Genomic DNA, 24,311 nt, shown 5'->3' on the forward strand with positions numbered 1-24,311 from the left:
TTGTGAAAATAAAGTTATCGAATAATAATACTAAAGCCTGACCAGAAATATATGACTATTATTGTCAAGAGGGCGCTGTTTATTCTGATGTATGGGGTGACATTGCAGTTTAGTATGAAGAATAGTTCTCATATTATATTTCTGGTCAAGCTCTCAGGCTTTATCAATCTATGACTTTCGAGCCAATTCATCACTACTTTTAAAAATTTCGTATCTCACGCTGTTCCTCAAAGTTAAAACGCAGTAAGTCTATATGCATTCCATACATACTTACTACAATTTTCTTTTCATTGATAGACGAAGATATGAGTTTTTTTTAAAGTAGTGACGAATTATTTATGTCTCCTGATTTTTAGGACGTGTCTTCTGATTTTATTCAAATTGGACCTGGCAACACTGAAATAATGTCAGAATCTTTTCTTTGACATTATTTACAATTTATATTATTATACATAATTGGTGTTTTCACTATTCTTAAGCTAAAAAAAAAACACCTGTTTGTCCTCCAAAGAATACCTTATGTACGTATGAAACATATTCTTTCTTCTAGTATGAATTGTACGCATATTGCCAAACTTCAGGTTTAATTAATATAATATTGTTAATCAAACTACCTCTTTTATTTTGCAGTGGATTCACAGGATGATTGAGGATTTGAGGGAAGCATGTTAAGACTGTGACAATATGGTCTTAAGGCAGCCGGCCTCATTGAGAACAAGAAAATACCCTGCTTTATGTAGCGGTTGTTATTTGTTAATATGACATGTCTCGGCAGTGTAGTGACCCTGTGCTTAATTAAGGCTTCAGGTTCAAATCATGGTGAGGGCATTTTTTTATATGATAAACACTGACATTTGTTTCTCAATAAATGTATTATTATACACGGTCAGAGTATAGCAAAAGGACTTAGAAAAATTTGTGAACAATTTTTTTATTGTTTTTATGCAGTACTATTCTAAAACATTACTTTGTTATAGGTAAACCAAAATGAAAGCGGCCGGTTGAAAAAGTAGCAGAGTCGAAAATGGAAATTAATGAGCTGCAGAAGTAAATTTTAGAAGAATAATTCTCTTCTTCTTTGTTGTATCCTTGTGGCTGAGGGACATGACGAATGAGGCCATTCTTTACCAGTGTTCTTCACGCCACTCAATCCTGGGCCCGGTGCATGCTAGCCTGCAGTGGTCTTTGTCAGAGACGTTATTGTGTCTGCCCAATGTGTGCCCATGCTGCCACTTCTTCACTTCCTTGCCGTGTCCTGTGATTATGGGAAGAATAATATGCAAATAAAAACCAACAATGGGCCATCGAAGAACAGGAGAGGGCATGTGGGCCTTAGAGAAAGAGTTGTTAATGTGAAGACTAAATAAATTCAACAAATAAAATCTCAACTATAATACTGTCTTTGGTACACCCGCTACCATCGCGTCAAATAGTGAAAGTGCAGTTCAGTGTAAGCAAAGACAGTGTACAAGATATACCACTCACCTATGGCATTAGTGTTACTAGACCACATTAATACATAAAGACTATTTTTCTAAACTTGTGTATAGCTCTGTGTTGTCTTAATAAATCCTATTGGAAACACTGTTGTTATTCTGATTAGCCAGGCCTGAACATTACACTTCACCATCTTATAAGAGTGCCGACTATTGGGAACCTGAACCTAAATGACAGTAAGGGTCACTTGCACCACCGAAAATCCGAGGTTAACCTTAACCCACCATTTTATATGGAATTTGACAGTCCACTAACCTTGACAAGCGGGTGGTACAAGTGGCCCTAAGGGAACGCCATCACACAATGAAGCTAGGAATATATTGCGCTGACGTCCGCGATCGCACGTGCACGACCGACAACCGATAGTTTGCACAATTCAATCTAGGAACATACTATGCGGACGTCCGTCGTAAATCGACCGCGGACGGGGATCTGGACTGGACAATGAATATACACTAAAGCTAGGAACATACTACGCGGACGTCCGTCGTAAATCGACCGCGGACGGGAATCTGGACAATGAAATTACACATAGCCGTGCAAACTATCGGTCGACGGACGTGGACGTGGCCTTGAGCGCATGGACGTCCGATCGAAATCTGGCTCGCTGGATGTTTTGTTCCGTGCACACTGATCGGTCGCGGTCGCGGTCGATTTACGACGGACGTCCGCGTAGTGTGTTCCTAGCTTTAACCGTGCAAACTATCGGTCGACGGACGTGGACATGGCCTTGAGCGCATGGACGTCCGATCGAAATCTGGCTCGCTGGATGTTTTGGTGACCGTGCACACTGATCGGTCGCGGTCGCGGTCGATTTACGACGGACGTCCGCGTAGTGTGTTCCTAGCTTCATGAATATACACTGAAGCTAGGAACATACTACGCGGACGTCCGTCGTAAATCGACCGCGGACGGGGATCTGGACAGTGAATATACACCTCACCGTGCAAACTATCGGTCGACGGACGTGGACGTGGCCTTGAGCGCATGGACGTCCGATCGAAACCTGGATCGCTGGATGTTTTGTTCCGTGCACACTGATCGGTCGCGGTCGCGGTCGATTTACGACGGACGTCCGCGTAGTATGTTCCTAGCTTTATCCAGATCGCGTCCGCGGTCGAGACCCATAATATGTTCCTAGCTTTACCAGTTCCACAATATAATATATAATATTATGTGGTCTGTACGTGGCTTGGCCCGAACCCCACTGATGTACACGCCGCTACGGTGGGGAGGCAAGTATGGTCGCGCGATAAATGATAAAAAACATCATCGTTTACCGCTCGACTATACTTAATGCCTGCCAGGGAGCACACGTAAGGCCGTTTTCACATTATCCGATCCGAATATCGGATGTCGGAAGGATTTTAATGGAAAAAATCCAAGATGTCGCCAGTAATGAATGGAATAGCGGTTCAATACATCCGATATCGGATCGGATAATGTGAAAACGCACTAACGTCGTTATACTCGTACCTACAGCGTCAAGCTAGGAACATACTACGCGGACGTCCGTCGTAAATCGACCGCGACCGCGACCGATCAGTGTGCCCGGAACAAAACATCCAGCGAGCCAGATTTCGATCGGACGTCCATGCGCTCAAGGCCACGTCCACGTCCGTCGACCGATAGTTTGCACGGTTATGTGTAATTTCATTGTCCAGATTCCCGTCCGCGGTCGATTTACGACGGACGTCCACGTAGTATGTTCCTAGCTTCACCCTCGGATTAGGCTGGTTTTACGTCACGCGGACCGACCGCGCGGAGCGATCCGCACTGGATTTATGTGTTAACTTCAGGGAGCGGTTTAGATTTAAGCTAGGAACATACTACGCGGACGTCCGTCGTAAAACGACCGCGACCGCGACCGATCAGTGTGCACGGAACAAAACATCCGGCGAGCCAGATTTCGATCAGACGTCCACGCGCTCAAGGTCACGTCCACGTCCGTCGACCGATAGTTTGCACGGTTATGTGTAATGTCATTGTCCAGATTCCCGTCCGCGGTCGATTCAAGACGGACGTCCGCGTAGTGTATTCCTAGCTTTAGAGTGGCATGGATGGGTCCGCGCGGACGACAACATCATCATATAAATTGGTCGCGATCCGCGCGGACGGGCCGCGTGAGACTAGTAAACTGCATGCTGGGGATGAATCTATTGAGTGGTTCGTGATGGAGTCGTTGGATATCCAACATTAGGTCTTTCTAAACGTATAGGGGTTTCGAAATGAAATTCGTCCTTGATGTAACTTACCCTAATACCTACCCACCGAGCAGTAAAAAAACAATCTGAAAAATCTAATATACTTAGCTTAAAACATCTATTGTGTTTATAATTTGCCCTGATGTTATGCTATTTTGATACGGGTAATATTTATAGATTCTAAAATAGATTCATTAAAGGAAATATCAATTTGTGATAACGCAGCAAAATTATAAAAAATATATTTAAAACGGTCAATGACTGTAATATTGATGTTAAATGTTTAATAAACGTTATTATTTAAAATTGGTGCAACATTGAGAAATTAATTCTTAAAAAAAACAATTGCTGTGACATTGTATTTATAATTACCTGTAATGTTACAAAATAAATATACCGGTTATATCAAAAGGTTTTATTGAAGTAAATCTTAATTTGTGATATTGCAGCAACTGCATAAAACCAATATTTCAAGTGGTCAGTTGCAGTAATATTGATTTTGAACATTTGGGAAACTTTAAATTTAGACATTGAAGTAACATTGAAAACTTGATGTTTAAAAGTTAATGTTGCTGTAACGTTGCATATGTAATATAGCTAATACCTTGTTGCAGCAATGTAATAAATGAACATTTAAATAACTTGTAATCAAAACATCCTTGCAATATTATAATATTAGTTTTCATTTGTCATGTTACAATAATATAGCACTACTAATTTTCTGAAAGTTTCAAATTACCAATAAGTTGAATGTTGTTGTCATATTTCTCCGACCTTACATTCTAAACTTACAAATGTGAGGTATGTAAACTTACTGCAAGTTATTGTAAGTTTCATGCTCAGTGGGGGACCACGGGTCTTGGAGTAATCAGGTAACGTACATAAAATGAACCCGAATATATAACCTCCTTCTTCTTTATTTTCAGTAAAGAAGTCGGTAAAAAGCTCGAAGTACAATCAACGCGCGCTTTATATGTTTTGATAATAAAAGACAAAATATTTTTTGCAAAAATTTCATTTTTGGCACAAGCTTTTATCGCCGACTGTACCTTTCTTTCAACAGTCATCTACTGCTCTCCGAGATATTTCTGAAAACCCCTTACTCGATGGGGATACGACGTTTTATAACAGAGTTCCTATGACTACCTTTCTGCTCCATCATCAGATCAGCTCCATGATACCATAATATTGCATTGTCACGTGGTTTACATATGTGTGCAAAATATCAGCTCAATCTGAAACCGGGAAGTGGGTCAAATTTAGCTTCTACGTTTTGGCCCAAACTAACATAAGTACTAAGAAGGCAAGTTGAATAAAGGCTTGTAAAAAGGAATCGCTGAGTCTCCTCAAGCATAATATTCTCACTTTATTTTTAGTTTTCCCTAGTTTTTCATCACACTCGCGAAGTTTTAACCAAATGTCAAACTAAATGTATAGGCTACTTGCCTCCTAGTCAAATCAGCTTCTTTATAAGTGCTGTCAAAACGAATTTGAACGTCTCGCTACATTGAGGTATATGTACTACGTACTAGAGGCGACGTTACTAAGAGAATTTTTAACACACCCCACTGCGGTCCATGGACCGCAACGTTGTCAGTCGTCTACAGGCCCTTGCAGTGCAGTGATGTGCCGTGATTCATTTACAATCCAAGTGAATAATGCGTTCTTGTGTGCTTAAAAATTGTTCTAATCACTCGAAAAAATCAAATAAAAGTCAAGGTGTGACATTTCATCGGTAAATTAAACAAAAAACTCGTCTATAATATTTGAAGATTGAATATTCTACAAATACGCGAGCGGGAGCGGACTGCCGCCATTTTGGTGACGCAATCATAGACTAGAAAAAGTTAACCGCGCAGATGTGCCATTTACATTGTTCCTACTAATGTGTTTCACCTCTAATATATTTGCGAAATATATATATTTCTATTTGGAAAATTATTAGGTAACTACTTACTACTTCATGAATTATGTTACTATAATATTAAAAAAGTTTATTTGCTTATAAATTGTTAATATTTTTTGAGTGAAATTGTATTTGTAGCACGTTCACTTTTTGCAGCTTTCTTTGGCCTGGTCATAAAAAAAGGGAACAATGGATACGCTTTATCCAAAAATTGTGCTGAGGAAACTTGGTTACCAACTGACCACACATATTGTTCATTCATTGTATTTTAAAGAAGAAAATAAGTACAGTACAATTATATTATTTTTTATTGTTTAAGTTGTAAATAAATAAATCATTTTGACTAGAATAGCCGTATTTTAACTAAATGTAAAATTCCCATTAGGCAGAATATAATAATGTGTCACATCTGATGGTAGACCTACTCTATGCGTAAATGGCCGCTCCCCCCGCCCCGCGCATTTGTCAGCATGTGCAGTGTTTTCGCTTGGCAACGTCGCCTCTAGTACGTAGTACATATACCTCAATGTCTCGCTAACATGGAATTTATACGAAATCGAATTGAGTGACGTCACGGTCAACTCAGTTACTTTATATATTTCTACCTGCCTTATTAAATAGAAATTGGATTTAAAAATAAGTTCTGGCCATGTTTTTCTTATAATTATCTGATGCTTTATTTCGTGCATGGTATAAAATATTTTATTTTATCTACAGGCAAGTTCCCTATTGAAATACCTACGCCGACATTTCGAACATTTGTCCGCCACCTTGTAATTTTTGACAGTTCGTGGAAGGTCCCACCCACAGACAGGCACATCTCGGACACTGGCGATCAAATATATGAAAGAGGCGCGTTCCTAGCACACATTCTAAGCTCGTGTAGGTGAACGCGTACCATGCTTGTATGAGTGAGATATGACGTCAACAGTTCGCATTTTTGACAGGCGGTAACTGTGAGGTAACCGAGAGGGGGTGGGTGTGCACTTTCAGCGGGGAGCGGGGATGGCCATACTGTACGATAGTACTCTTTATTATACTGTGCCACAGGTATTAGGGCGGCATTACTCATTACATATCAGTATGCAGGCTTGTAATAACACCTTTTACGAGCGAATGTGATGAAAAAATACTTTTCAATTCAATTCAATTCAAAATATCTTTATTCATGTAGGCCTAGTTACAAGCTCTTATGAATAGTTCATTACATATATATTATGATCTTAATCTAACCTAATTATCAGAGCAATTTATTGTTGTAAATTATTGTTCATAATAATATTGAGTCTATAATATACAATTTCATATAAAAATAATCGTTAAACAAAAAATATATAATTAGGTATATGTATATATAAAAATACATGTCTAGAATATTTCTAGGAAAAATCCAATGTCCAAAAAAATACAATATTAATTTCATCAACAATAATAATAATAATAAACGTAAATATAAGAAACCATTTCGAATAACAATTAATCCCACGTTGTTTTATCATTCATGTAGTCTTGTGTTGTATAATAAGCTTTGGAAATGAGTACACGCTTTACATGATTCTTAAATTTATTAATTGACAAGTCAGTAATATGATTCGGAAGTTTATTATAAAATCGAACACAATTACCCATGAATGATTTTTTAATTTTACAGAGCCGTGTGAAGGGCACCGCGAGTTTATGTTTATTTCTAGTATTTATATTATGTACATCACAGTTTTTCTTAAAATTACAAATGTTTTTATGTACATACATAATATTCTCATAAATATATTGACAATGCACTGTCATTATATTAATGTCCTTAAATTTATCTCTAAGTGAGTCTCTATGGTTCATTTTATATATTGCTCGAATAGCCCTCTTCTGCAGAATAAATATGGTATTTATCTCTGAAGCACTGCCCCAAAGTAAAATACCATATGACATAATGCTGTGAAAGTAACTAAAATAAACTAATCGAGCTGTTTTCACGTCTGTTAACTGACGGATCTTGCTCACTGCAAAAGCTGCAGAACTAAGTCTATTCGAGAGGTTAACAATATGGGGACCCCACTGAAGTTTAGAATCTAAAGTTATACCAAGAAAAACTGTACTATCTACCAGTTCTAATTCCTCATCCTTCACAACGACACTTGTTTGCTCATTCCTTACGTTACTATTAGTGACAAACTTAATACATTTAGTCTTTTTTTCATTTAATAATAAATTATTAGCATTGAACCAGTTCACTACTTTAGAGATAGCATTGTTTACATCACTGTGAGCTTGTTGCTGTCGTTTGAGTTTGAAAATAAGTGAGGTGTCGTCTGCAAACAATACTATATCATGGTGGGTCTTTACAAGGAATGGCAAGTCATTTATGTAGATAAGGAACAGGAAAGGCCCCAATATTGATCCCTGTGGTACACCCATAGAGACCAATGACCCAGTTGATCTCTGTCCATTGACATCTACCCTTTGTATTCTACCATTTAAGTAGGACTTGAGTAAATCTAGTGCTGATCCTCTGACTCCATAATAATGTAGTTTCCTGATCAATGTTTCATGACAAACACAGTCGAAGGCCTTAGATAAATCACAAAAGATACCTAAAGCATCTTGTGACTCCTCCCAGGCATCGAAAATATGCTTAATTAGCTCAACACCAGCATCGGTTGTCGAGCGACCCCGTGTGAAGCCAAATTGCTTATTATGCATTAAATTATTAACGTTAAAATGTCGTACTAATTGAGAAAGAACTAATTTTTCAAATATTTTACTGAAAGTTGGCAGCACAGATATTGGTCTAAAGTTAGTGGGGTTAGAGTGGCTGCCGGATTTAAATAAAGGAGTTATTTTGCTACGTTTCATTAGATCAGGAAACTCGCCGCAGTCAACACTGTTGTTGAATATAACTGCTAAGTCAGGCGCTACAACCTCAACTAAGGATTTTACGGCATGGACGGAGACCCCCCAGAGGTCACTAGTTTTTTTGACATTAATTGATTTAAATGCCTTTACTATATCTGAGGTACAAACATGTTCAAAATAAAGGTCTCTACAACACTCAGGAACGTTTTCCTCTAATAATGTGACGGCAGATAAGGGTGATGAATTTAAATCCTTAGTTGTGAATGCTGGTATCTCGGTGAAAAATTTTTCGAACTCTGTTGCTACTTCAAAATTGGAATCTATAATTTTGTTATCAATATTCAGTTTAATATCTTTTACTGCGTGTTTCGAGCGACCAGTTTCCACATTAATTACTTTCCACGTTGCTTTAATAATGTCAGAGCTATTTTTTATTTTATTACTAAGATAATTTCGCTTAGCGATATGACAATCTATCTTGAACTTCTTCGAATATTGCTTAACATGTTCTTTAAATTCATCACTCGTATTAAACCGCCGTTCTTCATACAAGGCATACAATGCACGTCTTCGTTGATGTAACTCTGCAGTAGCCCACTCACTAAAAACTGATGCACCACTAACTACGACCGATTTTGAAGTAAATATTGCATTATAATGTTGCAGAAAAGTGTGAAAGAATGAATTATACATACTATTAGGACTCATATCGGAAGACAGGGAGGGTAGCGCCTGAACCAAACTTTGCTTCATTCGTTCCACGCGGTCGGAGGTTACTGGTACAAAAGTTATTTGTTTTCTCAAAGTATTTTTCCTTAATGTCTCAAATACTATCAATTGGCCTAAATGGTCTGATTCTAAGTTGCTAATTACATCTTTAGTAGTAGGAAAAATATCAGTGAAAATATTATCTATACAGGTGGCACTAGTGGCAGTCACTCTAGTAGGCTCCATAAAAATATGATTGAGATTACATGATTTGAAAAGATTCAACAATCTGATACTTATTGTTGAATTTTCCAAGATATTTACATTAAAGTCGCCGCATATAAGTATTTTTTTACTAGAAGATGATATTTTAAGTAGCACAGATTCCATAATTTTTTCAAAAGTTTCAAAATTACTTAATGGCGGCCTATACACACAGACAACAATAAATTGCTCCAATTCTACAGCACTTAGTTCTATAGTCCGTTCAACAGACATGGAAACAATATCCTTACGTTCCTTAAATTTTAACTGGCTATTTATTATAATTAACGACCCACCATGTATGGAACTATGTCTGGTGAACGAACTTGCCACCTGGTGATTATTAAATTGAGGCATTAATTCATTGTTTTTTAACCAGTGTTCAGTAATACATAAAATGTCTACATAAAATTCGTTCATGAATAGTTCAATTTGTAAATCTTTTCCTCTAATACATTGAATATTTTGATGCACCAGGTGGATATACTTTCCTTGCTCACAGTATTGATTCTTATAGTTACTTAAAATTAAATTGCCAGAGACAGAATCTTTTGTCTTAGAAGCTAGTTTAAATCATTGGTTATGACTGGAACCAATTCCAAGTTCATACTTTGCTGCTCAATAGGAGCAGAGTTGTCTGCCAAATTCTTGGCAGAAATGTCAAATAAATAGGATAGCGATAAAGCTATTTGTCTTTTATAATAATTTGAAAGGTAACATTTACCTTTAGTCAAAAACACCATAGGCATATGGTATTTACTAACAAATTTGTTAGTGTCAATTATGCTAACCTTACTACTATATGTACAAAGATTATATAAAGCTACATTCAACTTATGTCTAGTGTTATTTTCTTTTTTTTCTGCCTCTGACATCTGGTTACAATAGGGGAATGTAAAGAAAATAATTTCATGCACTGCCAATGAGTTTAATTGTTCATAATATTTTACTAAATTATTTTTGTTTACATTACCCCTATTCCCCATAAAGATAAGCAGTGTTGTCTTACTATTGATATTACTGTCGTTTAAAATTTGTTTAATGATATTTTCAAAGCTGCTATGAGGCAGACAGTTATTGATTGTACTAAGTCCCTTTAAGTAAAAATTTAAAAATGAGCTCATATTGCTCCCAATCTCATCACAGTACATAACAACATTAGGTTTAGGTGTGCTTTGTTGTGAAGTGTGGAAGGGGCCATTATCATTCACTTAACAATTACTGGGTCTGTTTTCAGATTGGAGACCTGTACCCTGGTGCTGTACATCTACCAGCTATCAACAGCACTCAGTTATCTGGAGAGCAAGAAATTTGTACACCGCGACATCGCGGCGAGAAACGTGCTAGTTTCGACGCCCACCTGTGTCAAGGTAATAACTTAACACGCCTGTATTCCCGAAAGAGGTAGGCGGAGTATATGAAACTGCTCAAGTTTTAATGCCACTTTTAGCCAGCCAAGGGGTAAAAGAAAATGAAATTGAGATGCAGTGACAGATTGCCTAGCCAAGCCCACGAAAATAAACCAGATTATGTAGGTTTATTTCACGTTTGTACAATTTAAAATTTATTTATCAAATGAATATTTTTATTTATACAAAGGATTGAGTATTGATAATGATAACTTTAAGTGAAATATAATAAATTATAAACTAAAACTAACTTAACTTATAAATATTTCAGAAGTACTTACACACTTTGTTCGCCAACAAACTATCATACAGTTTGGCGAAAATACTATAATTAGAAAAATACTGTGTAACCTTTTTTGACTAATATATTAAATATATATTAAATAAATTAAAAAGAAAAATAAAACACTAAAAATAAACTACAGCAACCTAATCATAAAAAAACACCTCGTCCAGCTGCGGCATAGTGCCAATTACGCTGGCAGCGTTTCCTCGCTGTATTGCTAGGGCAATACATTGCGAGAAACATGCGCCAGCCTTCGGGGTCCATGTGGTGTCCACCAGCAGAGTCGACAGAGCCCTCACAAAGGCCTTCATCAAATAGGCGAGTCGACTAAAAAAACTAATTAGTCCGTCACTTACATTATCAAACAATTTTAGACACGTATTTTTTCTTTTTTCTCGTAAACGAAAAATGACGACGGTACAGTGCGTTGAAGTTTCGCGTGACGTCACGCCTAGGTACAATTTATCAGCAATTCCCGAATAGTTTGTACATTTGGATCGTACGTCTCCGATTTTGATAAAAATTGGTAGGCTGATAGAGTCCATGATGCTGAGCAAGATCCACTAGGTTTCCCAAAATGTCCTATGTAGTTTGTATGAAACCTTCCTTTTTTGTTACCAGATTTCTATACATTTTCGGTAACAAAAAAGGAAAGTTTCATACAATCTACCTAGGACATTTGGGAAACCTAGTGGATCTTGCTCAGCATCATGGACTCTATCAGCCTACCAATTTTTATCCAAATCGGAGACGTGATCCAAATGTACAAACTATTCGGGAATTGCTGTTATACTTAGAAGTGGCGTCACAAACCCCCACTCCGGAACTTTGATGCTCTATATCTTTGTATTTTTTCATTAATTAGAAAAAGTGAAAAATATGTGTTCAGTATTTTTGAACGATCGAACTGACGGACTAAACAGAATGCCATTTTCTTATGTAGTCGTCATCCCTATTGTATTAAATAGAAAACATTTCTCATATAAGTGAAATGTAAATTCCTTAGTGAGAAAAATTATTCTTTAACCCGAATATTTGAACATTTCAGTTGGCGGATTTCGGGCTATCAAAGATGGTGGAAGACAAGTCATATTACAAGGCGTCGCGCGGGAAACTGCCCATAAAATGGATGGCGCCAGAATCTATCAACTTTAGGCGGTTCACCTCGGCTTCTGATGTCTGGATGTTCGGTAAGTCTTTATTTATACATTTAAATAGATATCATACACGAAAGAAAAAGCACAAATACTACTACTTACTTACTATACTTACTTACTTACTTACTTGAAAAAAGAACAAATCAAAAAATATTCAATAATAGTACATTACATCAGAGGCCGGGAAAATGAGGATTTCCGGCCAAGTGGGTATATATGGATACGGATAGGGATACGAGGCCGGGAATCCGTTTTCACGCCGAGGCATGTGTAGTGCTTTTCTCAAACATACAATGAAATAAAAAAAAAATGCTCTAAAGGACAAAAAAGTTACTTTGCAGGCCTAGGCCTAAAAAATAATATGAAATCCCTTTACAGTCCTCTCGAGTTGTTGCGCCCAAAAAGCGATACTTCCCAGCCCATTTTAAGGAACGTAAAGACAATATTTCATTGCATGTTTGAGAAAAATAATTTGTTTATTTTGTTCCCTAGTTGTAAGTCTTTATTTATTTTAGACTAGGCCAATACTTAAATAGCTAAGGCTTCGCGATTTCTGTAAAGAATTTGTGCGCCCCCCATGGACCTAGAGTTTCAACGCCAAAAGTTACAAAATGAAATGATACTCTTTACTCTTCACAGTAGAATATGCTAGTTTTCTATACTTAAAATAAAATATTTTATGCAGTGCACGAAATAAAGCACCATATAATTAGAAGAAATATATGGACAGTAGTTATGTTTAAACATAATTTCTATTTAATAAGTCAAAGAGAAAGATATAAAGTAAATGAATTGACTGTGACGTCACTCCTCAGTATATCATAGTAATTCCATATTAGCAAATCGTTTAGACAGTTCTTAAAAAGAAGCTGATTTGACTAGTAGGAACAAAAAAAATTGTCAGCCAGTTATATCGCTGTGGAAAATCGTAAGCAGGTCGATTTATGTCGGTGTTCTAAAACGTGTTGTTTATTAACATAATCCCACAAATATTTCTTAAATAAATATTACTTTTACTTACTTCTTCCATCCTTAAATCAGCCGAAGATGAAAAACATAGAAAATATAATAATGCCTGTGAATTACGACATGCAACTTTCACCCCACTCGTAACATCGGTCGACGGTGTCTTTGCTCCGCAAATGTCTTCATTCATTAAACATATGGCAAAAACCATATCTGAACGCTGGAATCGCTCCTCGAGTACCATCCTAGGCTGGCTTCGAGCGAGAATTAGGCCTGATTTAGACGGCGTGCGAACTCGCATGCGATTTTAGTTATATTGCGGGCTGTGAGGTTACATACAATTTTGCACCGCCATCAAATACCGCAATGTAATACAACTCGTATGCGAGTACTCGTACCGTCTAAATGGGCTCTTAATGTCGCAGTAATACGCGCTACAAGTATGTGCATTCGAGGCACTCGCCACCGCTTCAAGCCCGCTGCCAGATGGCTTGGTTTCGACGATGGTGCTGCCCTCCCCCACGTTGGCTAACACTTTTTCCGGAACTTTTTTCTAATTTCAAATTATTTAATGTATCGTAATGTACTATTGTATATTTCTATTCAGCATTGGTCCCATAATAAATCATGTAAGCTTCTAATATTACTTTTTAACCCCCGACGCAAAAATGTTATACATAAGTTTACGACTTACGGAACTAACTTGTTCCGTCTATTGTCCTTTGAGTCGTCGGCAACCCGAACCCTCCTTAGAACTTGTACACTCCTTTTTGCTGTGTACTTAACACAGCCAAAGGGAATGTACAAGTTTCTAATGGGGTGGCAACGCGCATGTGACACTGTTTGAGTTGCAGGCGTCCATAGGTTACGGTGTCCGCTTTACATCAGGCGGGCCGTATGCTTGTTTGCCACCGACGTAGTATAAAAAAAAAGTTGGACGTGTCTGTCTGTCTGTGTGTGTGTGTCTGTCTGTGGCTCCCGAACGGATGAATCGATTTCGATTTAGTTTTTTTTGTTTGAAAGCTGAGTTAGTCGGGAGTGTTCTTAGCTATGTTTCGTAAAAACCGGTCCACTACGTCGCGGTCGGGGGTTTTTTCAAAATTTTAATTTTTTACAGGAGTCTGCATGTGGGAGATCCTAATGCTAGGCGTGAAGCCCTTCAGCGGAGTGAAAAACAACGACGTTATCGGCAAACTAGAGAATGGAGAGCGGCTCGCTCTACCGCCGCGGTGTCCGCCCAGACTCTACTCCGTCATGTCACGGTGCTGGGCTTACGAGCCGTCGCAAAGGCCGCAGCAACATCAGCTGAAGGAGACACTCTTGTAAGTAACAGACACAGGTGATCCAGTTATGGTCATAGGTTACCCAGTTATGGACACAGATGACCCAGTTATGGACATAATTTACCCACTTATAGTCACAGTTGACCCCGTTATGGTCATAAATTACCAAGTTATGGTCAAAGGTTACCCAGTTATGGTCATAGATTACCCAGTTATGGACATAATGCCTAGTAATGGTCCTAGAATCCTGATCAGCTGTTTGAGCGCGTTGCTCTACCGCCGCGGTGTCCGCCCAGACTCTACTCCGTCATGTCCCGGTGCTGGGCTTACGAGCCGTCGCAGAGGCCGCAGCAACATCAGCTGAAGGAGACACTCTTGTAAGTACCCTATAATGGACATATTATCCAGTTATAGTCATAAATTACCTAGTATGGTCTGAGCTTACCCAGTTACGGACATAACGCTCAGTTATAGTCATAAATTACTCCGTTATGGTCATAGATTATGTTATGGACATAATGCCCAGTAATGGTCCTAAGATCCTGAGATAAGATCCCTAAGATCCTGTTTGAGCGTCTTGTTCTACCACCGAGGAGTCCGTTGTCCGCCCAGACTCTGTCATGTCCCGGTTCTGGGCTTATGAGCCATCGCAGAGGCCGCAGCAACATCAGCTGAAGGAGACACTCTAGTAAGTAATCATCCAGTTATGGCCATAGATTACCCAGTTATGGTCTTAGATGAGCCAGTTGTGGTCATAGATTATCCAGTTACAGGACATAATGCCCAGTAATCTTCTAAGGTTTGATCTTACAATACAATACAATACAAATATTCTTTATTGTTCACCAATATAACAAGATTACATCACATAACTTTAATTAACTATGGTTATTTATAATTAACCTGTTGTCTACAGGCGGTCTTATCGCTAAAGAGCGATCTCTTCCAGACAATCTTTGGGTAGTGGAGACAAGACACAAAAAACAACTGATTTGAGTAGGTGATGCAGTGAGTGATAGAAAACGTCAAATAATCTTAATACTAATAAACATACATAAATAGGAATTAAAATAAACCTAAATATACCGTACATATATAAATACTATAAGGGATCTTATAAGGTTTTCCTAACTTTTTTAAACGTGCTTTATGAAGAAAGGAACCCTTAAAATGCTAATGTAAAACCACACCTCGGACACTGGCGATCAAATATATGAAAGAGGCGCGTTCCTAGCACACAGTCTAAGCTCGTGTAGGTGAACGCTTACTATGCTTGTATGAGTGAAATATGACAGGTCGACTGTTCGCGTTTTTGACAGGCGGTAACTGTGAGGTAACCGAGAGGGGGTGGGCCGCACTTTCACCGGGGAGCGGGAGTGGCCATACTGTGCGATAGTACTCTTTATTATACTGTAGTAAAACTGTTCGAAGAATATTGTCAAGAAGTGAGGGAATCCGACTAGCATTTTTCTACGCGAATTTCAAAAAAAAAAAACAGTTCAAAATCGCTTTTATGCGCAGACACCAGTTGTGTTTCCTCAAACTCCCGAAAGATGTCGTTGTGCCACGCGCAAACTCGCTAATGGTATCTCGAATAGAAAACCATAATTTTACTGCGATGAATTTGGATAGTGCACTCGCGTATTTAAACAAATCGGACTCTCTCTGAGCAAGAGAGAATTTTTGTAAACGGCGTGTTTATTGTTATGACCGTTCCTGGTTTAAACATTAGATTGTCTCTCAAGAGAAAAATAGTTCACTACGATCAAAGACATATGTAAGTAACTCCATATAGACAGCTAAAGCCTAAGAAAAAAACGTACCTCAAAACCATACAGAAAAAGGTACGGTGACCTAGATGGCGACACATCTTTGGGGGACGCTCGGTTAGATGGCGCTAATATTAATATTTGACATTTTAACACATATCAAGCTAAGAATATGGGCCAAATGGTCAAAACTGACGTTCAAAAGTTTTAAGCCTGTGTCAAGAGATGGCAGTCTATGTACTGTGATTACACATTTTACTTCGACAGTAACTCTCTATAATACTCGATCCTCTTTGGTTTTACGTAGTAGATTGTTTCACATGAAAGAGAATAGTTCACTACGATACAAGGGCTTATGATAGTAAATTGTTTCGAATTGACACGAGTTACGAATTTCCTTTTGGCACGTGTATCGTACGACGTTTTTAACACGCTTTTATTAGGTCGTCGTGTATGTAACTATGTATGTAATGGAATCTAAGGAAGCTAATTTAACCATCTTCCAGGAGTCGTAGCGTAATGAAAATTGGCAGCTATATGTAGTTCCGATGACAATACAATAATATGGTACTGTTGAGCTGATCTGATGATGGAGTCGGAAGATATGAACTGGAACTACATGATGGAACATCGTATCATAGCCGTTTTTGGGTTTCTTAGAAAAGTCTTGTAATGAACTTTGACTACAATTAGGTTTCAAGGTCTGATGATGAAGCCGAAAGATATGAACTGGAACTACATGGTGGAACATCGTATCATAGCTGTTTTTGGGTTTCTTAGAAAAGTCTTGTAATGAACTTTGACTACGATTAGGTTTCAAGGTCTGATGATGGAGCCGAAAGATATGAACTGGAACTACATGATGGAACATCGTATCATAGCTGTTTTAGGGTTTCTTAGAAAAGTCTTGTAATGAACTTTGACTACGATTAGGTTTCAAGGTCTGATGATGGAGCCGGAAGATATGAACTGGAACTACATGATGGAACATCGTATCATAGCTGTTTTTGGGCTTCTTAGAAAAGTCTTGTAATGAACTATGACTACGATTAGGTTTCAAGGCCTGATGATGGTGCCGGAAGATAAGAACAGAAAAAAGGGGGGGGGGCTCGAGGGGGAAGCATGAAAGAAAGATCAACGTAGTATTTAAAATAAGTTGGGTTAGCGTTTTCTTGTGACCTTTCAGAGCAAACAAAGGGGGGCTTGGGGGCGAAGCCCCCGCATAAAAGAAAGATTAACGTAGTATTTAAAATAAGTTGGGTTAGCGTTTTCTTGTGACCTTTAAGAGCAAACAAAGGGGGGCTCGGGGGGCGAAGCCCCCCGCATGAAAGAAAGATCAACGTTGTATTTAAAATAAGTTGGTTTAGGGTTTTCTTGTGACCTTTAAGAGTTACGAAAAGGGGGGCTCGGGGGGCGAAGCCCCCTGCATAAAAGAAAGATCAACGTAGTATTTAAAATAAGTTGGGTTAGGGTTTTCTTGTGACCCTTAAGAGTAACGAAAAGGGGGGCTCGGGGGGCGAAGCTCCCCCGCATAAAAGAAAGATCAACGTTGTATTTATAATAAGTTGGGTTAGCGTTTCCTTGTGACCTTTAAGAGCAAACAAAGGGGGGCTCGGGGGGCGAAGCCCCCGCATGAAAGAAAGATCAACGTAGTATTTAAGATAAGTTGGGTTATGGTTCTCTTGTCTCTCTCGAAGCCATAAAAAAAAATTATATCAAGGTAGTGTTTAAAATAAGTTGGTTTTGGGTTTTCTGGTGACCCTTAAGAGCAAGTAAAGGGGGCTGGGGGCGAAGCCCCACAAAATAAGAAAGATCAACGTAGTATATAAAAAAGGTGGGTGTGGGTTTTCTTGCGACCCTTAAGAGCGAAAATAAGGTGGGGGGCGGAGGGGTGGCTTTATCAACGAAAAATTTCACGCCACGCCACTGCTAAGCACGTCGCGAAGATCTAGCGATCCCAGAGCCACTATTAGACTTTTAGTTGCTTAGCAAACTGTCGCGTCCACGTTCCATATCCAGGTTCAACCCCACGTAAATATACTAGAGAGCGACTGAGAAAATTCAACCTTTTGTCTCTTTCCTACTCTGTAAGATGAAATCCTTAAGTTCTGTATTGCATTAATCTTCAAATTAGCGCAGCACTACGAAAAAAAATGTTGCGCTCGCTACGCTCGCGCTCGCGATTTTTTCCCTACATGCTAAGTTTTCTTCCCAAATCTGCAGAAACTCAAATTCGCTCAATCAACCCACACAACTCTAATCGATTGCACAGGCTGGCACTGGCCGGCACTAGTTGGCTCCTAGTGATTTCAAGTTGGGCATCTACCGTGCACTAGATGCAAGGCACTACGCAGTGGTATATTTAGGGTCCCGTACTTTTGCGGTTGGACAGGTGCATTGCATGTGGCCCTGAGTAGAGTAAAATCACTCAGTGTTCTCCACATAGGAGAGCTAGATTGTTCTAAGCTGACAGGTAAAACACTATGCAATACAGACACACTGGCGGAGGCGGCTTTTTGGTCTTCTCTGTTTGGCCTAAAGGTTGACTGGTAAAGAATGCCATGTAGCATTAAGTCCGCCTTTTGTAACTGTATATTTTTACTGTGCAGTAAAGTTTTAATAAATAAATTGAAATAAAAATTAAATTCAATGAATCAATGAATGACTTTATTGCGATAAACTTGGTACCTATACATCAGGTGGTATTTAATTATTATTAAGTAACAATACGTGTTAAGCCACAAATGGCTTGCGAAATTCGCCTACTTGAAAAAATATTTTTGTTTGAATTTTAAATATATTTTCCTTTATTTATTTTGCTTCTTAGGTTAAGATTTTTATAATATGAATATAAAAGTAAAATACAAAGACACATACAAAACAATATAAAAAACATATAAACACATTATAAAAAACCTAACCTAGGGTGCCGCCAGCAGCGGGGCAGGGCCCAAGCTGCCGGTGGTTAGGGCCGCAGAGAGAGGAACCGTCAGACTATCCGCGCTGTGTCCAGGATCACCGCCTTCTGCATCTGGCCCTTGATCCAGCCACCTAGCGAGAGTCTCTTAAGATGTTGGTCGAGACTCTTCGCTATGAGACCGTTCGCTGAAACGACTATCGGAACAATGATCGTTGATTCAACATCCCACATGGCGGTTATCTCGTGGGCCAAGTCTAGGTACTTACTGGACTTGTCCTTCTCGGCTTTCACGAGATTCTCATCATGGGGGATGGTGATGTCAACGAGCACTGCCCGGCGTTGCGGGCGATCTATTATCACAATGTCAGGCTTATTGGCTACAATAGTCCTGTCAGTGATAATAGATCGATCCCAATAGAGCGTGGCACGACCATTTTAGAGAACTGGCGCAGGTAAGTACTTGTAGTACGGTACTTCGCGGTCCACAAGGCCGTATTGAAGAGCAAGTTGCTGGTGAATAATCCTGGCTACGAGATTATGTCTGTGCAAGTACTCGCCGTTAGCAAGATGAGAACAACCGGAAATAATATGCCTGAGTGACTCTCCGGGACGGCGGCATGCCCGACAAATGTCGACCGTACCGTCCTTCAGGATATATTTCCGGTAGTTGTTCGTCATCATAACTTCGTCCGCAATTGCAGAGGCAAAACCCTCGGTTTCTCCGAAGAGGTCCCCGAATCGTAACCAGTTCACCGATGCGAGCAGATCTACATCGGGTCCCGTGAGGGCCTTGTAGAACCACCCGTGTAGCTGCTTGCTCTCCCATACCGCCTTGCGGTCCGCAGTATTTAGTACCACAGGTTTGCGCCAGTTCTCTTTCGCCAAGGAGAGCGGCGTGAGGTTTCCGTCCACTGCCACCACATCACGATGCATCCCGCACTCGTTGTTAAGGAAGTAATTCCTGAGATTGTACACCTCACGGTTGTGGAGATCTTTGGCGTTTAGGAAGCCTCGACCTCCGCACTTCCGTGGGATGTACAATCTCATAACAGACGAGCGCGGGTGTAACAGACGGTGTGTGGTAAGCAGTGAGCGGACCCTCCGATCCAGGGCGTCCAGCTCAGTCTGGGTCCACCGTAGTATGCCAAAGGAGTATGTGAGTAGAGGAATTACCCAGGCGTTAAAGGCGCGCACTTTGTTGCCTCCTGACAAAAGACTGTTAAGGACTTTTGTCAGCCGACTGAAAAAGCGCTCCTTCACCGACCGTCTAATGCCAACATCCTCAATACCCAACGACTGTGACATACCAAGGTACTTATAGGTTTCTGATTCAGAGATAGATCTGAACGACATCGTCTCAGATTATAAATATATTTTATTATTAACGACTAAAAAGTATAAAATAAATTTATAGTTTAAAAAACTCTAGAAAAACACGCTTTTATAAATGCACGTAAAAGCCAAAAATAAATTATGGATCGTTCAAGTTGTCTCTATTGCTGGGATGAAGAGTAAACTATGTGCTTTTAATTATAATATTTGATTGTAAAAGCGTGGGGCGCTGTAACGGGAAAAACTTTTTGTATAACTTGCTGAGAAATCAAGTTAAGCTATATTACGAGAAGCAGTTTACACAGATTGGCGCGCTAACTGGACTTGCAGCACGACTGCCAGCGCCCCACGCTTTTGCAATCAAATATTATAATTAAAAGCACATAGTTTACTCTTCATCCCAGCAATAGAGACAACTTGAACGATCCATAATTTATTTTTGGCTTTTACGTGCATTTATAAAAGCGTGTTTTTCTAGAGTTTTTTAAACTATAAATTTATTCAGTATACGATCAGTATGACGACCCTTTGAAGTTTTGATTTGACATGAAATGAATCACTTCTCGTACTAGTGCGATAAAAAAGCACTACCAGGCCGGCAAGCACGGTCGCGTGATAAATGATAAAACATCAGTCAGGCCGTCCCTATCGCACTATTTGTAAGTGCGATAGGGACGGCCTGATATTTTATATGCATAATAAGCTATCGATACTACACTTTAAACAACATTAATGAGCAAAAGAATGAGAAATTATTCACGACACGATACCGCTAAGATGGCTTTCGTTCGTACCGGAAGTCTCGTGGATAAAGTATCCGCCATGCTTTGGCAAGTATGTCAGTGTGAGAGTGACAGATGTCTCATCCACGTGGATAAGTGACAAAATTGGAAGTAAAATACGCCGTCAGGCAAATAATTTCACGTGTATGTTATCTAAATTGGTCGCTAGATGTCACTGTACTATGCTCAAACTGAGTAACGTTGTGTTTACTAAATTACTACTTGATTAAAGACTAAGGTTCTTTAGTCAGGTCAATTGAAGAATGGGAAACTTCCTGACTTTCAATTTTTTTACACGGTATCTTGAAATTTTCCGATAACCGTTAATTAGTGTTTTGGGTTTATAGTCTAGAGCCAATTTGGCCACAAGTCGTCTCCTTCACGATTTTCGTCGACATCTCTTCTAAATACCTAAAACAGGTATGGATATGTTCCTCGTTCTCTCCAGATTACGAATTGACCTGTTTTAGTTTAAGGAGGGGGGGACGGGTCGAGAAAAAGGGGGGGAAAGATGGCGACCGACCATCATAGATATTTATTCACATCTCGATTCCTATGGCACCAATCTGTTCGTGCGAGGTGTCATTTGAAAGCTTATTAAACTTACTTTAATTGTTTTCAAATAACTATGCTCATAAAAGTAGCCGTTTAGGAAATATTTGAAAATATGTGTTTTTTTATCGCGCATGAATTGCATAAGTACTAGTAAAAAATGCGTCTAACTCAATAAACAATAACTTTACCGCAATTGATGTTATTATAAAATTTTCGCGTCTATTCATGTTCTTTCTAAAAATGTAAGTTTCATTGGTATATGATAATATATAACCATATAATTAAGAATTTTGTTTGGCAGGGGTTATCCTCCAGGTCGCATAAACGGGCGCTGACCGTAGTAAAGTATTCAATATTTTTGAGGTCTTATTTTACGGATCCATATGTGAGAGGTATCGTTTGAAAGATAATTAAACCTACTATAATTGTTTACACATAACTATAGTATTTAAGGTAGCTGTTTACATAATATTTGAAAATATGTGTTTTTTATCGAGCATGAATCGCACAAGTACTGGTAAAAAATGCTTCTAAGTCAATAAACAATAACGTTACCGCAATTGATGTTATTATACAATTTACGCGACTATTCATGAGCTTTCTAAAAATATAAGTTTTATTGGTAAGTGATAATATAACCATTAAATTACGAATTTTGTTTCGTAGTGGTCACTCCGCCGGTCGCATAAAAATGAGCGCTGACCGTAGTAAAGTATTCAATATTTTTAAGTTCTTATTTTACGGATCCATATGTAAGAGGTATCATTTGAAAGAAAATTAAACCTACTATAATTATTTTTGAATAACTATAGTTATAAAGGTAGCTGTTCACAAAATATTTGAAAACATGGGTTTTTTTTCGAGCACGAGTTGCACATATACAGATAAAAAATGCTTCTAACTTAATAAACCATAACTTTACCGCAATTAATGTTATTATGAAATTTACGCGAAATTTATTGCGCTTTCTAAAAATATAAGTTTTATTGGTGTATGATTATATATGACCAAGTAATTACGAATTTGGTTTAGCAGGTGTCACTGCGCCCTGTCACGATATTGGGTGCTGACTGACGTCGCCAAATTTTCTACTTTACTCAGATCCTATTTTACTGATAAATTTGTGAGAGGTATCATTTGAAAGCATATTATGCGTACTATCTTTATTTCTAATATTTCAAGTCGAAACTGTAGAAGTTTACAAAATATTTGATTAGTAATATGTGTATTTTACTGTGCATGAATAGCATTGGCATTGATAAGACACGCTTCTAGCTCAATAAATTATAGTTTTCCGCAATTGAAATAATAACAAAATAAACGGAAAATGTATGACTTACACAAAAAATAAGTTTGGTTTGTATTGCATGAACAATTAATTTGAATTTGTTCAGCTCACCTACTGCGCACCATCATATAAATGGATGTCCACCGTCGTTGCCTTTTTTCATGATTTTTCAGATTTTATTTCACTAATCGTATATTCATAATAAATATAATCTATCACGTATCGAATTTACTTATATACTTAATTGATCAGTAAAATAAAATCTGTAAAATGATGAAGAAATTAAGGCAACGGCGGTGGACATCCGTTTATATGACGATTGACCGTGCGCAGTGGGTATGGTGGACAAATTAACATTAATTGTTTAAGCAAATCTAACAAAACTCATTTTTTGTAAAGGCCATACATTTTGCGGTTCATTTCGTTATTATATCAATTGCGGAAAAATATAATTTATTGAGCTAGAAGCATGTTTCACTCGTATCAGTGCGAATGCTATTCATATACAGTAAAAATACACATATTGTCAAATATTTTGTAAACTTCTACAATTACGACTAACATTATTAAAAAGTAACGATAGTACGCATAATATGCTTTCAAATGATACCTCTCACAAATTGATCGCTAAAATAGGATCTGAGAAATACATAAAATTAGGCGACGGTTAGCACCTATTTACGTCACGGGGGTGCAGTGACACCTGCTAAACCAAATTCGTAATTACTTGGTTGTATAATATCATACATCAATAAAACTTATATTTTTAGAAAGCATATGAAATGTGCTGTAAATCTTATCATAACATTATTTGCGGTAAAGTTATTGTTTATTGGTCATGCACCAAAATACAATCTTAAAAATTATGAAAACGGCAACGAAAATGGTCATCCATGTATATGACGGTGCGCAGTGAGTATGATGGATAAATTAACATTAATTCTTTATACCATACTGACAAAACTTATTATTTGAAAAGGTCATACATTTCGCCGTTTATTTTGTTATTATATCAATTGCGGAAAAAATATAATTCATTGAGCTAGAAGCATGTTTTACTCACATCGGTTCCAATGCATATTTTCAAATATTTTGTTAGCTACTACAGTTACAACTAAAATTATTGAGAACCAAT

General features: G+C 38.3%; 1 protein-coding gene and 2 long non-coding RNA genes across 3 annotated transcripts in view; 2 read left to right on the forward strand and 1 right to left on the reverse strand.

Annotated features, from left to right (window-relative positions):
• The window catches only part of LOC125237913 (focal adhesion kinase 1), a 109,472-nt gene that overhangs the window by 51,597 nt on the left and 33,564 nt on the right, over positions 1–24,311 (forward strand). The window contains 3 exon segments of the mRNA XM_048145148.1: positions 10,667–10,799; positions 12,173–12,314; positions 14,365–14,569. Coding sequence (XP_048001105.1) covers positions 10,667–10,799; positions 12,173–12,314; positions 14,365–14,569 — 480 coding nt within the window.
• Positions 258–1,585, forward strand: LOC125237916. Its single transcript, XR_007178388.1, has 3 exons — positions 258–521; positions 631–819; positions 978–1,585. It is a non-coding gene; the product is annotated as an uncharacterized LOC125237916 (long non-coding RNA).
• On the reverse strand, positions 916–1,956 carry LOC125237917. Its single transcript, XR_007178389.1, has 2 exons — positions 1,753–1,956; positions 916–1,663 (listed from the first exon to the last, which is right to left on the reverse strand). It is a non-coding gene; the product is annotated as an uncharacterized LOC125237917 (long non-coding RNA).

Source organism: Leguminivora glycinivorella, chromosome 22, assembly GCF_023078275.1.
Source record: "Leguminivora glycinivorella isolate SPB_JAAS2020 chromosome 22, LegGlyc_1.1, whole genome shotgun sequence".
NCBI classification, from domain to species: domain Eukaryota; kingdom Metazoa; phylum Arthropoda; class Insecta; order Lepidoptera; family Tortricidae; genus Leguminivora; species Leguminivora glycinivorella.